The 16,134-nt window shown below is 41.6% G+C and overlaps 2 protein-coding genes across 4 annotated transcripts in view; both read left to right on the forward strand.

Annotated features, from left to right (window-relative positions):
• LOC116396130 (phospholipid-transporting ATPase ID-like) overlaps positions 1–7,533 on the forward strand; it is a 33,198-nt gene extending 25,665 nt beyond the window's left edge. For both annotated transcript variants that reach the window (XM_031870545.1, XM_031870546.1), the window contains exons 18-28: positions 150–314; positions 403–514; positions 735–840; positions 933–1,068; positions 1,300–1,483; positions 1,754–1,977; positions 2,371–2,454; positions 2,554–2,799; positions 2,905–3,043; positions 3,666–3,796; positions 4,187–7,533. In XM_031870545.1, coding sequence (XP_031726405.1) covers positions 150–314; positions 403–514; positions 735–840; positions 933–1,068; positions 1,300–1,483; positions 1,754–1,977; positions 2,371–2,454; positions 2,554–2,799; positions 2,905–3,043; positions 3,666–3,796; positions 4,187–4,516 — 1,857 coding nt within the window. In that variant the 3' untranslated portion in view covers positions 4,517–7,533. The remainder of the gene's footprint in view (positions 1–149; positions 315–402; positions 515–734; positions 841–932; positions 1,069–1,299; positions 1,484–1,753; positions 1,978–2,370; positions 2,455–2,553; positions 2,800–2,904; positions 3,044–3,665; positions 3,797–4,186) is intronic.
• A 3,820-nt stretch (positions 7,534–11,353) lies between these two features.
• dapk1 (death-associated protein kinase 1) overlaps positions 11,354–16,134 on the forward strand; it is a 65,648-nt gene continuing 60,867 nt past the window's right edge. For both annotated transcript variants that reach the window (XR_004213577.1, XM_031870488.1), the window contains exons 1-2: positions 11,354–11,507; positions 11,989–12,219. Coding sequence is in view for 1 of the 2 variants with exons in the window: in XM_031870488.1 (XP_031726348.1) it covers positions 12,113–12,219 (107 nt within the window). In the remaining variant the exon portion in view is untranslated. The remainder of the gene's footprint in view (positions 11,508–11,988; positions 12,220–16,134) is intronic.

Raw genomic sequence — 16,134 nt, forward strand, 5'->3', positions numbered from 1 at the left:
GTGTGTGTGTGTGTGTGTGTGTGTGTGTGTGTGTGTGTGTGTGTGTGCGTGTGTGTGTTGGTTCTTCCAGGATGTTTGTGGTGTATGTTTACATGTAAACCTGCATGTGAAGCCTTCATCTATATAAGTATGTGCATGCCGATGTGCAGGAGTTTGCAGGGGAGGGCCTGCGGACTCTGGCGCTGGCCTACAAGGATCTGGATGAGGCGTATTTCAACCAGTGGAAACAGCGCCACCATGAGGTCAGCACAGCGCTGGACGACCGGGAGGGCAAACTGGACGAGCTGTACGAGGAGATCGAGAAGGATCTGCTGGTAGGAAAAAGAGCTGACGTTAATCTCTGTAAAAAAAGGATTTTTATATATTTGAATGTCGGTTATGTATCTGAATGTTTGTGTCCAGCTGCTTGGAGCAACAGCCATAGAAGACAAGTTACAAGACGGAGTACCTCAGACGATCGAGCAGCTGTCCAAAGCCGACATCAAAATCTGGGTTTTGACTGGTGACAAGCAAGGTACACAACTCCAAATATGATGAGCAAAACATACAACAGCTGCTCAGGCCTTCTGCATCTTCGCATCAACTCTTATCTGTCGACGCACATCTGTACTTAATTTATCTTGTTGTAGCTTTACAAATGTCACCTTTACATCAGTGTCATAAGTAACGAATCAGGTAACGAACGCCATGCAGAATCATTGTCTGCTGACTGATGTTGAGTATTTGTGTTGCAGAAACTGCAGAAAACATCGGGTACTCGTGCAACTTACTGCGGGAGGAGATGAACGAGGTCTTCGTCGTCTCGGGAAACTCACCGGAGGATGTCAGACAGGAACTGAGGTCAGAGCACGTTTACACTGAACATGAGGAAACTCAGCTGATTATGAAATGTTTCCATGCATCAATCCATTTTTCTTTTAACATATTTTCAGAAATGCACTGACCTCCATGAAACCAGAGGAGGATTCTGTGTTACTGCCAGAGAGGACTCTGGGTAAAGGTGTGAAAGTGATCCCAGACGAGGTGGTAAACGGAGACTACGGCCTGGTCATCAACGGACACAGCCTGGTACGCCGTGAGATGTCTCCTAATTACAACGCATGCTCTTACTGCCCTCACTGACTTGTGTTACCAATTACTTAAAGGGATAGTTTGTGTGTTTTGAAGTGGGGATGTATGAGGTAATTACCCAAAGTCAGTGTATCACCCACGATAGATGACGGTCGGCACGTTTTCAGCTCTTGTATAATTCCCGCCTCTCATCACTTCCCTATTCCCCCCCCCCCCCTGTTCCCTCAGGCGTACGCCCTGGAGTGCAGCATGGAGCTGGATTTCCTGAGGACGGCGTGCATGTGTAAGGCCGTGATCTGCTGCAGGGTCACTCCTCTGCAGAAGGCTCAGGTGGTCGAGCTGGTCAAGAAGTACAAGCAGGCGGTCACACTGGCGATAGGAGACGGAGCCAACGACGTCAGCATGATCAAAGGTCAATTTATAGATTATTCGATTGTTACAGTTATTTGGCAGCTATTCTGAGAATCTGTTTATCGACTCAGACGTCCCCCCTAGTGGCCACAAATGGATTAATGCAGTTTTAAATTGTAGGATTAGGATGTATAGGTCGTTGCTGAAACCAGAAACAAAATGACTGAAATTTTGTTCACAAACAGCAAATATTAAGACTTTTTACTCTTGCAGTTTTTGGATTTAGAGAAATTCAAACACCCTTTTCTTCTTCTTCTGTTTGTCCTCCCAGCGGCTCATATAGGAGTTGGCATCTCAGGTCAGGAGGGCATGCAGGCCGTGCTGTCCAGCGACTACTCCTTCGCCCAGTTCCGCTTCCTGCAGCGCCTCCTGCTGGTGCACGGCCGCTGGTCCTACCTGCGCATGTGCAAGTTCCTGCGCTACTTCTTCTACAAGAACTTCACCTTCACCTTCATCCATTTCTGGTACGCCTTCTTCTGCGGCTTCTCTGCGCAGGTGAGAGAGGGAAGTCCGATGGAGGGAGGAGGGAGGAAAAGAAAGGACTGTGATAAGGGGAATGAGGGTTAGAGGAAGATACGAAGGGGCCGGCCTTATAGTTGGACTGAATGATTCAATTTCCTTATTTAGTCTGACCTGAGAAACATTCATTTACTTTTGCATATAACAAAAGATAAATAAAACAATGAATTAAGACGTGGACACAGGATTTAAACTGGAAAGATGTATATATTGGCATTTCACTGGGACTGAAAGTAGGATTTTAAATGCTGGCCTGTTTTGTAAGGAAGTATTTTTATATTGTTATACTGATACTCAGTACTTTTTCCACAACTGTTATTTGAGACTTGTTGTAGAAGTTGTTAAAATAGTTGTGACTTTGCTTTTCAGACGGTGTATGATGAGTGGTTCATAACACTCTACAACCTGGTGTACACGGCACTACCTGTACTGGGAATGAGTCTGTTTGATCAGGTAAAATACACTTTATATGATCACCTTTTAGACCAGGAATAGAGTTGACGGAGCAGAAAACATAAACACACAGCCTCTTTGTCTCTCTCTGCTGGTCAGGATGTGAACGACGCGTGGAGTTTCCAGCATCCTAAGCTCTACGTTCCCGGTCAACTCAACTTGTACTTCAGCAAGAAGGCCTTCTTCAAGTGCGCCCTCCACAGCGGCTACAGCTCCTTGGTGCTCTTCTTCATCCCCTACGCAGCCATGCACGACACCGTGAGGAACGACGGGAAGGACGTCGCCGACTACCAGTCCTTCGCCCTCCTCACACAGACGTGTCTGCTGTTTGCCGTCACCATCCAGGTACGAGGAAAACCTTTTTTTAAATCTTTCTTCTCTTTTGTTTCAGACTTAGAATAAAAAAAACAGAATGACTCATATTTGTTTGTTTTCTCTCCACGTCTGCAGTTGGGGTTTGAGATGTCTTACTGGACGGCGGTGAACACTTTCTTCGTGTTGGGCAGTCTGGCCATGTACTTCGCTGTCACGTTCACCATGTACAGTAACGGCATGTTTCTCATGATTCCGTCAGCCTTCCCTTTCATAGGTGAGTGTTAACCTCATAAACTCGCCATAAAGATGTGTTTCCACGTTTCCGTCGGTGTTCACATGCATGTCTGCTCTTAAGAAAAGCTTTGTTCATTCTTTTATACGAGGCTTTGTCAGAATAAAGGTGGCCACATAATTCAAATGAGTTGAATTATGCTTGGGTTTGGTGTGTTTGCACAGGCAAAATATCTGGTTTACAGCTAAACCAAATAGCAACACTTGCCGTGATCACTGCTGTCTGTGCAGAAGGCCAACCAAACTGTCACCTGTAGTTTGTCACCAAGGTCCTGTGATCAGTAGTTGTTATTTTTTTAATGCAAACCAAAATGTTTGTGTACCAGAAGAGTTTAGAAAAATGGCATTAATGAGACTCGTAAGGGCCTTCCACACCAAGAACGCTACAGATAACAACATGAGCGTCCACACTGATCAGGCTCCTCGCTACACCTACCAACGTTAATATGGTGTGATTCTTAGATATCCCATGAAATATATTTGTATATAATCCACGGAAACATGAACCAGGAAGTTTTTGTTTGCAGTGATGAAGGTGAAGGTTAAACTATAGAAGTCAATAGAAGACCTCGACAAACGTACAGTGTGTGTGTGTGTTTTTCCAGGAACAGCCCAAAACTCTCTGAACCAGCCCAACATCTGGCTGACGATCCTCCTCACCTCCATCCTGTGTGTCCTTCCTGTTGTTACCTACCGCTTCCTGTTTATTCAGCTCTGCCCCACCATCAACGACAAGGTACACTTCTCTACACTCGACGCTCAACTCTGCGTGCTCGCTAAGATAAAACTGCTCTTTTTTGATTTTTCAAGAAGTTGTGCAGAGGCTGGTCTCCTCTGTCAGTGTGACTTTTACAATCGCAATTAAAAATCCATAGATCTGCTCAGTTATCACAGAAAGAAAAGACGTTTCTTATAACTCCAGAACCTGCCTGAGAATCTTCATGTTTTTAAGTTTTCGTCAGTGTCAAAGTACTGCAGTAATAGTTGTCTAATAATAATAGAAATATGACTACTAATACTAATACAAATATGGACATAATAGAATGATAATAATAACAGTAAAGGTAGCAGTAGTAATAATAATAGAAATATGACTGATAACGTCACTGTCTGCCCAAACTTTCAGGTGATGTTCAAGGTGCGACAGGCCAAAGCCACCCCTCCCCCTCCGCCTCGACGCAGCCGCATCCGCCGCACCAGCTCCCGCCGTTCAGGCTACGCCTTCTCGCACGCGCCGGGCTACGGGGACCTGGTGATGTCGGGCCGGTTTCTGCGGCGTCCCGCCTTGTCGCGCTCTTCAGGTGTCGTGCACGTGGGTCGCACCACCACGAGCTTCAGCCCCATGGGACGATCGGCCGGTTACAGCCCGACGGGCCGCCCCCAGAACGCCAAGGTCCAGGATGTGGAGGTAACGTCGCTGCAGATGTACAGGACCATCAGAGATCCCGCCCTCTGACGGACAGCTGGTTAACTTCAAGGTGGACGATCTGGGAGAAGGAACAATGCCAGCTGGACAGTTTAAAAGCTCCCATCTGTACATCTGTTACCATGAAGAACTTGCTCGGGCTTTCCAGACAAAGATGGTTCGTGATCCATCTCGTCTGCTCGGACGCCCAAGACGAGGTTGGAAAAGTTCACGACTTGTGCTTCAAGCATTTTGTTTTGTAATAGTTTTATCAAAGGGAACCACAGCTAAATGTGTCGCCACTCCTGAGGGATCTCTTCCTTTAGATCATGAGTGTTCATGTGAAACATGCCTCATACAGATGACATCTTTCTGAAACGGTTCAGAGAGGTGATTCACTTTCAGGTAGGAACTACCACAGAAGGGAAACATTTTGGCTTGACGAGGAGGACAAAGCGTCATCATGTTTACAGGCTACCCAGACTTCCTTTTCCCTGGGAGTCCACATGCACAGCAGGCCTTTGTACAGAGGACACAACCAGCAAAGCCATTTTCCAAAGGATATTTAAATGTTGTACTTTTAAGTGTTTTTTTAAAAGCATTTTATTATCCTGTCTGGCTGTTAGCTGTTAGCACTTTGTCAGTGTCGCATGACAGCGGGAGAATGTTTGAAAGATCACGAATGTGCCGTAAACTCGGTGGCCGAGAGGAGAAGAAGTTATGAAAAAATGTATTTGCAGGATTCGGCATCAAAGGCCCATCCAGCTTTTGTTGGGCATTTTCTCTCCTTACATGTTTTGTTTCATCACCGTCTGTTTCCTGAAAATATGTCATTTAACTGAATTTAGGAGAAAAAAACATCCTTTCTGTGGAGCGGATCCTATTTTTGATTCACACTTAAAAAGAGCTGCTCCCTCTTAGACGAGTAATCGGTCGTTTTGGTCTCAGCTGACTCAGATTTGTTTAGTTGATTTGTTGTTTTTAATGCTTTTTGACTTATTTCCAAGTAATTGATGAGCACATCTCTGGTAAACACAACATTTTAACTGGTGCTTTTGTGTGATTCTTTGTGGAGAAAATCAGTTTTACAGATTTGTAGATTAAATCAAGTAATTGAATAGTGTTAGTGTTAGTCGACCTAGCATGTGTTTGGTCGAGGACAGCCGACGTGCCTCAGTGTGAAGGTCTGAATCGTACGTGGATAAAACCAGATCACGTCTAGATCCAGTTTGGAGCATTTGTAGTTAAAATACACCGAAATGTGTCTTAAATTCACCTCGAGTGACCACATTCAGCATCCACACGGATGAAAAGAAGAATGCACATTTCCACTTCATCAAACAGCAAGAGAAATGGACTACGCCCACCATACAGACTTGAAAACGTTGTCCGAGCTGTTTGCTGGAGGAAGAATCGACCACATCTATCTACACACACTGCAATGTACGACGCGGTGATCCTTTAATCCATGCCTGGGTTCACGTGTGTCCACACGTCCTTGAGAAGACACTTCATCGTCTTCGGTGCAGTTTTCAGTGCAGTGACTAAACTGTCCCCATGAACTTTCAACAGTGCAGCATAAGTCAGAAGGATTTTATACCCCCATTTTAAAATCAGATTATCAGATACTGCATCACATCATGCGTAGTGGTTATTTCAAAATCATGTATTTTCTTTTGCCACAAGCTCGCTGCTGTTTATCTGACAATCAACTCGGTCGTTAGCCGTATTTCTTCTAACAACAAAGCGGTTTATCTCGGCTGTTTCTCGCTGGTTTCCAACATCTTTCTCTCTTAAGCTCGCTGAACCTACGAGCTAACGTGAAACGAATCACAGAAGATGCCTTGATATTAAAAGAAAAGGATGTTCCTGTATAATGCATCACAGGAACAGTGGCAACGACGTTTGATGGAAGAAAGGGATGTTAAAAAATATGTTTTATGCAAAAATATTCAAGGATTAGCAATATCTGTTACGTGAAGCGTATCTTTTTAAAGTCAGGTGTTATTTTGAAATGTCATGTTTGTTGTTTTACTACAACCTGAAGATGACAGCTGGTCTTTCATATATAACTTGGCGTGTGAAGGTTTAAAACATACGACGGATAGAATTAGTTTTTAAATGACACAATAGTAATATTTGATAGCCGCCCATATTTTCCATGTCTCGTGGTATCCATGAAGATGCACTTACATGATGCGATTCAGTCACTTGTTGCCCAGACTTGAATGTACTAGCCCACTAGGTAGCCCACTAACCCTGGTGGTGAGCCAAAGATTTTTAAATTATGAGTGAGTGTCATGAGAGGCAGGATGTCTGAGAGACAAACCACAGGCTTAATATTCTTCCTGCCTGAACTAGAGCTTCATTCACCTGGAGGTCAGTGTGGAGAAGCTGGTTTGTTCCAGTTGTTATTTTACTGTAAGGTTTTATATAAAAATATGTCAAAAGTTTGAATAAGCAGAAGGAACATTAACTGCATGTTTGTAAGACCGTTGCTGCAATAATTAAATATTACCCAAGTGTTCATTCTTTTTTTTTACATCAGGTGTTCTTGTTTGTCTTCAGTGTTTTGAGGAAACCTCTGGTGGCTGTAGTTTCAGGTGTTAACACTTTCATCGTACTGGGGCCCGTTTCACCAAAAGCAACCTGCGAGCGCTGTTTACACACATGATCACAGGAGGCGGCAGCTTCACAAATTTTGTCCAAATCGTAGGTTTTTTTTCAAATGTGGTGAAATGAGCCTCTGAGTCCCATTAATCAGAGCTTTGTCTGAACTATCGATGAGAATGAGTTCATTCAGAGTGGCCACTACCCGGCCCACTCAGGTCTTTCTCCTGTTTTCCTGTGGTACCTTTCAAAGTAAATTGTAGCAATAATGAGAACGTAAGATATTTATGAAATATATTACTGTCATTACATATCTATATCCCTGAAGACTGAAATGGTTTCTCAAATATGACAAAAAGATAATCCATTTTATATCGCCGCTCTTTCTGACAAACATTTTGTATCGTTTTGTACTCAAAGATTTTACTGCATTAAAAAAGATCTAAAAGATCAACGATGTCTTGTCTTGCTGTTTTTGTTATTTTTATTGTTTTTTACCTTTTTTCAATTAAGAATGAGATGCAATTCTTTATGAAGGCATCTCAAGTTTTTCTCTGTTGTTGTAATTCAATGGTGTTTCTAAAACTCTGAAATCAAAATGTTTAACTGTAGTGGCTTTATTGAGACCCAGAAGCATTATTCATCTTTCAGAAATGCTTGAAACATTTAATTAATTGACTGCTGTTTGCATTTTCTCTTCAAAGTCAAACAGTTAAAACACCAATGTGCTAATCAGAATTTAGTTTGCTCCTAATCTGCTATGTTTGTTTCCCTGCAGGACTCTGTTGTGCACACATTAAACTTGGTGGAGCAATTTTAAATGTTTGATAACCGAGTATAATAGCTCTGCTTTTAGAAAAAGTAATCTGCACCACAGGCTTTATTTCTCTAGCAGTTACTTTGTATTATAATCTGTAAAGAGAGAGTCAGCGGGAAGCTTTGGACAATAATTATTCTCTCTTCATCTCCAGCATAAATAAATAAAGTGAAATGCACTTTGCAGTTCTTGATAATCTGTAAAATGTCGCTAAAAAGAAAGGCGTAAAATGACTTTCACGTATCTGTATCCACCCGTGTGTTAATCTCTAACAGAGCTGGAAAGAGAAAAGATATGCTAAAGGTAGAGTTTTATTATGAGGCAACATTAATGATGATTACATAAATAAAATCTAAAGTCTGTCAGTAGAATAAAGAAGATACGTGAGTATGAATGTAGACATCAGTTATTTAATAGGGGATTTAGTTTTACGATGAAATCAGAAGATTAAATACGGTTTGTAATATTTAGAAACTATGATGTGTATTTGTGACATAATCTTTGTCTAATTAAACCATAATCTCTGGCAGAGCAACGAGACAGTCAGATGAGTGCAGCTCGTCACCAGCAGATGGTGTAACAACCTTTAAACAGCAGCCAAAAACCACCCGACACCAGCCTCATGTTTCCTATTATTACTGTGTAATATTGAAAGAATGTCATTGTGCTGGAACACAATGTTTTGCATTTGCCAAGACACAAAAACTGGTACTTGTGACATAATTATTGAAACCTCACTACTGCTAAACCTTAACGCACTTTATGTAAATAGCTACACATATCTACATTAAACACACCATTCACAATGAAAAGCCTGCGTGTGTTGTTTGCTAAACGATGCCGTTGAAATACAACACTTGATCATTAATCACCTGCTCCCAGAATGCACCTGTGAAAAACACCTGTAACCAATTAGATCACCTGGGAATCACCTGAGTAGGATTCAGGTTTGCTCTTTAATGTTCACAGCAAGGAGGTCGACATTATCTACAATATACTGTATTTGGTTTACAGTACAAGCAAGTACTGTATGTTCATGTTGTCTTCAGTTAAGGGGAGACATTACCGGTGAATAGGATAACACAAACCAAATACGACAGAACACTTGGAGATAAACATCCAACGTCTACGTCAAAATGAAAACCTACTTGTCCTTTTTCAAAATGGCATTTTTGCAACAAAAGGATACACACATGCAACATCTGGATTACTCTTTCAAAGCAGCAGCAACAACACACTGATACTTTGTACCAAACACTGCTGTCTTTAATAATATATATATATATATATATATATACATATATATATATATATATATATATACATATATATATATATATACGGTATATATCTTTTTAATTTTATCATACGGCCTTCTGTAGGAGCAAACACAAAACCTGTAAGTACAAATTTGAGGTACTTTACTTGAGCATTTCCATTTCTTGCCTCTTACAACTTGTACTCCACTACGTTTCAGAGGGAAATATTGTACTTTATATATATATATATATATATATATTTTTTTTTTCTTGTTAAATATTAACCTACCCAATGATACATATTCGCTCGAATTAGACCAACTACAGCAGTAAAAACACTACGTGCAAGTAACTTTATTTCAATATTATGATATTGTTCTCAGTCAGAAGGGCTTTTTTCTATTTCACCTCTTGTACATGTTGCTAACAATACTTAGGCTTTTACTTGTAATGGAGAACTTTTATTTGACAGTGCTGCTGCTTTTATTTGAGTAAAATATCTGAATACTTCTCTTTGGTTTCTGGACATTTAACGGACTAAACAATCTAAAAGTAATAAAATCCACAGCTCTGGACGGTTGTACCGTTGATCTCATATCTGTACAGTGAGCCGTCTGAAGGGGAGCAGAGCAGAGCAGATATGATGTTAACACCGTTTCACACTTCACCTTGAACGAGCACGAACAACACGAATCAAAGTCACAATGAGTGTCAGAGAGCGAGAGGTTTGTAGGGGCCTCCCGCTCTCATTCGTAAGGTTGGTTTCTCAGTTCATTTGACAGGGTGTTCCCTACCTCTTTCCCAATGCATGCTGGGAAAGGCTCCAGCCCCCCGCAGCCCCAATGAGGATAAACTGCTTAGATAGATAAATGGATGGCTCATTTATCCTCACACCCTGAGATCATCTGACTTTTTTTTTTCCACCACACTAAGCTTGGTTGAACTATGTGAAGCCACTGAAATGGGATGTTATGACTCTGTGATGTGTGATGTTGTGAGCTAAAAGCTTCCAGGATTGTCCAAACCAACAAATCTGGTTACTAGTTTAATTTAGTTTACATAAGAAGGCCTAAAAAGGCCTAAAACCAAAAGAAAGTGTTCCTAATAATATGATTTATACAGTACAAGATACATTAAAAGCTTAAAGATGTACACAGACCCTCCGTCTTTGTTCATAATCATTTAGTTTGTGAAATGTTTCGCTTAAAAACTCAAAAAATCACTGCATCTTTTTTTTTTCCTTCAAAAACATTTAGAGAAGTATTTGTTTTGGAGACTAAAGTTCAAACATGTGATGCCATTCTTAACTTTAATGTGAAAAAGTGAAGTTAAAAGCTAAAGGGCTAGGGGTTAGCGCCTTGTCTAACAAGGCCAAAATAAATTCTTGAAAATAAACATTGCGGCTCTATTCTGGCAAATATAACTCATCCCTACGAAGCCAGAATTTCTATCAAATATAAGACAGTTTTCTGTTGGACAAACTTTATAAATAAACTTTATCGATCAAATCTATAAAAACAAGAAGTTATATTCATGAACTAAAGGATGCAAAATGGAAAATCTAATTAAATACAATACAAATGCGAGATGAATGTTTGTGTAATTCATACATTGTGTGTGGGAATGAATACGTCATAATGCTGGGATTTCACGGTCTCTAACATTTGTTGATTATCTTAAATTTTAATAAGTAAAAAAAATATTTGTATAACTATTGATATTGCATGCAGTATTGCTGTGATATCTTGTATTCATTATGAAATGATTTGGATAGTTTTGCTTTATGGATATGATATTTTCCAAAATAAAAAAAATAAAGAACTGAATTACAATTCACATTTTAGTGACAAGAAAGAATGTTCAGCACAAAAGTATCTGCTTTTAAACTGTGATTAAAATAAAAGTGAAAGCTTTGCTGCCCTCCTGCGACCGAAGAGCAGCTCCTCCAACCGACACACAACGATGCTGCGTTTAAGGCAAGTCAAAAAACGGTAATTACGGCTTCCTCGATAAAGCTACAATTTCTTGAAGCAAGCAAAGCCAGTGTATATATAATACAGCAGGACATTGGTTTTTTTCCCACTGGTGATTATTGTGTGTTGACGTTGTTTAGTATACGAAAAAAAAAACATAGAACTAGAAGCGCTCCAACGTGTAATACCCCAATTCCCCACAAACCATGAACGCAGCACCAGGACCAGACTTGCCTCACATTGTTTAACGTTGATTTCTCCCGTTCACGACAGCATTTTTTTTTGGTCTTTCGCGAGACAAAACCGGGGTCACGGGCGCCCACGAAAACGCATGAAATCTCGGATACGTTTTGGCAGCGAGGACGCACACCGGTACAAAAAATGTAAGACACTTTACATGGAATTGATACAATGTGAGTCAGTTTGGTATAAAGAAAGAGAGCCAGTGACGCTCGGTTCAAACAACGTTAATGTGCACGATTCTCGGATATTTCATGTCAGCTGCAAGGGGCGAGTCGTGCTTTTAATTTAGGGAGAAACTCAACTGTTCGGCTTTTTATTATTTTATTCTTTGTGTTTCTACGGGTGTTACGTTTTTTTTTGTTTCAGTTAAACTGTGGTAAACACCTGCCCAGGTCATTATTCAAAGAAATATATTATATTATTATATATATATAAATATATATTATTTGCATTTCTAACTAAGCACGGTGTAACATACTTTATGGTTATATCACTATTATCTCTATAAAAAAATATGGCAGCTGTTATAGCCCAATAATTCAAACGCGTGCATGTCTGATAGTCGAAGGTTTCACGGTGTATTCTTCCCCCTCACACCTCTGCTCGCGTGTTTCTTTTCAGCTCTGACCATGAGGAGGCTCGTTTGGCTGTAAGCCTGCCCAGACCTGGAGCTCTGCTGGTGGGCATGCTGCCGCTGTGAAGAAGAAGAAGCCCGGTGGTGGTGGTGCCGTTTTTTCGGAGGAATATGCCTGCGGTCGGGGGCAAAGGGAGGAAGTGCCTGGACAACAACATGACTGTTTTCAACCAAGAAAATGTTGAGGAATTTTACGCATTTGGCGACGAGCTGGGGAGGTAAGTTTTATTATCCATATTGTTATTCCTTATGCGTATTAACTTCCCCATTTCCCCCCCGTGGTGCGAGAAGGAGGGTGGAGGAAGTATCTGATTCTCATCTTTAAATTCACATGATTATATTTTATTCTTCTATAATTAACGCCATCCATCCAAAGTGTTCATAATCTTACATTTTGCATGCCACGCTGCAGCCACAACTCTGCATACAGATGGGTTTTAAACACTAAGCATGCACACATAGTATGGCTGTGAGTGCATCTTGATTAATGCAGCCCATAATGCATCGCTGTCAGAGTGATGGAGAGGTTAGCGTCTGTTACTGTAGCTGCCTCTTCCTGGAGATTTATTGCAGGACCGGTACCATTGTGCATCTTTTATAGGGAGTGGATTTACATCGTGGCGCAGCCGGCTTTAGCTCCATCCAGACTGCGTTTGGTCAAAGGTGAACGCTGCACAATGGGGATAAAGAGGTGGCATGTAGACGGGTGCTTTGGGGCCTTTTTGCTTAAATGACAAAAGCAGGGTGGTCATATTAAGAGCGATGGATGTCCTTGGTTTGCTGTCATGTAAAACCCACAGTGTTGAAACTGGTCCTGCCTTGTTTTCGGCTAAACTTCACCGCTGCAACTTTACATCATAGTAAAGGCAGACATAACAATAATACAATCATAATAAGCCGTGGTGCATCCATCCTCACAGTAGATCGCTTCTCAAACGAGTGTCACAAACATGGAAGTGGATCTGTGTGAGTTTCTGCTGATCAAAGGGACACACGTGTACTCCGTGTTGGTAATAATCAACCAATTGTTTCTCTGCTCTCCAGTTGCTATTAGCGCTCACCTTGCAGCGCTGTGGGGGGAGAGCTGAAGTTGCTTTAGCCGCTTCACTATGCTGCTTTGGTAATAGAGACGATTGGGGAGCTTTGTGTAATGGGATTGAATTTCTGGCTGGAGGTAAAGGGACGGCTCTGTGATTAGTCCGGGATCCATTCTCTGTTGTAGTCCGCTTCATAGCGTGACAGTCATGGACTCTGAGAGTTGAAATATGGCACATATTTGCTGTGTTTGTGATAAAGGCATCCTAGAGCTGGTATTTTGAGTGTGCTCTCATGGCAAACCGCCCAGATGGAGTATTACGCCAGTCTGTTTTTTGGACAGATTCCATTTCTTTACAAGACAGAAGAATGATGTATGACTTGGCGGGAAATCAAACCTTCTGCACGATATGGAAAAATACATTCTGCCTACTTTATGATAGCCTGAATGTCAGTCAGTGGGAGGCTTGTCTCCAGCTAGATAACAGCATGCATGTTTTTAGTTTTCTCTGAGGTTAGCGAGACGACTTTCTTAGCATCCGACTTCATGTCCGACCATCCCCACTTCATTTCTCTCACAGTACGGCTACGCTCAGTTTCATCAGCAGGACTTAAGGCTTCTATTTACTTTTGGGTAACATTATAATGAGTGAAATGCTAATGGTCAATGCTCCTGAATGAGTACCTACACGTGAACAGGTCACATTCACTAAATTGAGATGAGACATTTCTGTCAATGTTGTGCAGTTCAAACAGTTTGCTGAATCTGACTTCAAACACTTATACAGTGTGTCCTAAAGCTTTTATTTTTGTGGTTCCTGACCATTTCTACTGCCTTTTAACACATCACCTTATGCTACGTTGGATAGGTAAACCAGGCATTTCAAACCGATGTTTTATGCATGTTAATTACTTTATGAATGAGTTAAACAAACTGAATGTATGCTAGCTCTTAATATTAGAAAAACATGTTTGGGAATGACCGCTTTAGGATAAGAATATCTAACTTGGATGAACTTTGGATGAACCAGTTAATTTATGATGAAAGCCGGTGGGTTTGTGTATTAATTGGCTGTGTTACAGCGGGCTCCACCTGCACTGTAAGGCCTCGCTTAATTGGAATCGGAATTGGAACGAGGCCCGTTTTTGTTTAGGGTTTTTTTTTTTTTTTTGCAAAATGAGAGAATGGGAAATCACTCAAGCAAGAACTTCAGCCGCTCACTGACACTGCTCGCTTTGGTGTGCACGTATGGGAGAATCGACGGCTGCTGAAGCCAAGCATCTAAGCTTCCTTATAGTGTGTAGCTACAGCGAGCATGCAGGCTCAGTGTGACAAGGAGGAGGCTGTGGAGGAAGCAGTGCAGCTGCAGAATTTAGTCCACAGCCAGAGGAGATGTGTAACGCTGAATTGAGGATAAAGTGTGATTTTTTTTTTTTTTTGATTTTTTTTTTACCCGTCCTCTAGAGGTGCAGAAGGCAACACGGAGAACTGGAATTATTACAAGCGCAAAACAATCCGTCACTCGGGGAAATTGCAGCGTGATAGCTGTTGAGCCTCCAGGCGAGGCATCAAGTTGTCAAGTGAAGAGCTGCATTATATAAAAACAACAAAGTGTGATAGTCCCAGGCAAGTGCACCAGCGGTTCAAATTCTCCCTTTTTGAACTGTGTCCAAAAAATGTCCAGTTCTCCTGTAATCCCAGCTGTGTTTTTAAAGGGCTTCCTGGTAGAAATTGCCACGGCTGCTGTTCTCCTCCCAACCCCTTTCTCTCTAATGAGCCAAGCGCTGACCACATCTGTGCTCACTTGATCTCTCTCTCTAATTGCCTCACAGATTGGCAGAAAATTCTCACTTTAGGCGCCGGACCAGCGGGGAATCATTGAAGACCTCGCGGTAACCGGCGTCTCAAAGGACCTCCCGTTTGATACCTCCTCAAAAACGATGCTCGAGTGAAGAGAAGCACCGTTGAGGCGTTTTTTAAGGGTTTCGTAATGGTGGTTTGATGCCTGGCTGTTCAAGAACAGGGATAAAAAACACAATATTAAGGTTTAGGGCCTCTTCAGATTGCAGTTGAGGAATAGCAGCACATTGAGGATAGTGTATTTTTATCCTAACGGGCTCCCGTACCTAATATTTGTTGTATAGCTCAATACATCGTGCTAAAGCTAGAAGAGTAGTTGACTAATTGACAAACGGATTAGTTGATGGAGGTTTGCTGGTTTTCTCTGTTTTATATTGCTGTAAATTAAACATCTTTGGGGTTGGTCGGACAAAAATAAGACGTTTGAAGAAGTCGCCCTGGCGCTCAGGAATGTTTTCTTCAAACTTTATAAACAAAACGATTAATCTGTCTATCAAGAAAATGCTCAGAAAATCCGTCATTAATGAAAATAATCATCAGTTGCATCATCAATACAGTAAATCTAGCAGATTTCATCATTATCATTGCCATTAGTGCGTTAAAAGCATCTTTTACACCATCATTTGACGGAAAGACTACAGAAACCCACACTAATTAAATCCTAATGTGACCCAGCAGCTCTCGGGTGACTTTCTCCTGTTTGGAGACGCCGTGCGGCTTTTACAATCGAGTATTTTTCCATTGCTGTCGACAGAAGAGAAACCCCCGTCACGTCAGCAGTAGACGACACCGATATCTGATCTTCTTCATACGAGGCCACTATCTGTCTAGAATATCAGCTTTTATTTTGGCGATCATTTAGGATTACCTCAGCTGGGTTCTTCTCCAACAAAACACCCAAGTCTGCATTAAAAAACAACAACACATGCCGTTGGGTCATGTGAGTTGAGTTCTCCAGTTTCCATGTTGTCACTTGTTTGCAGACCGACTGACTCAGCTGCTTTCTGGCTGACTTGGAGAGCGAGACAGAGAGGAACTGTAACGAAAACTGACTGGAATATATTTGTTTTTATGCCTTTCATCTGGGCCACAGGGCAGTTTTACACTTTGCATATTTTTGCAGCGCTCTGTCCCTATCATTAGTCTGCGTTAATCTGACCTCTGTGTGGCTCACTACCAGTCGACCCTCCGTGTGTGTGTGTGTGTGTGTGTGTGTGTGTGTGTGTGTGTGTGTGTG

Source organism: Anarrhichthys ocellatus, unplaced genomic scaffold (assembly GCF_004355925.1).
Source record: "Anarrhichthys ocellatus isolate YVR2014 unplaced genomic scaffold, GSC_Weel_1.0 scaffold53, whole genome shotgun sequence".
Classification (NCBI taxonomy): domain Eukaryota; kingdom Metazoa; phylum Chordata; class Actinopteri; order Perciformes; family Anarhichadidae; genus Anarrhichthys; species Anarrhichthys ocellatus.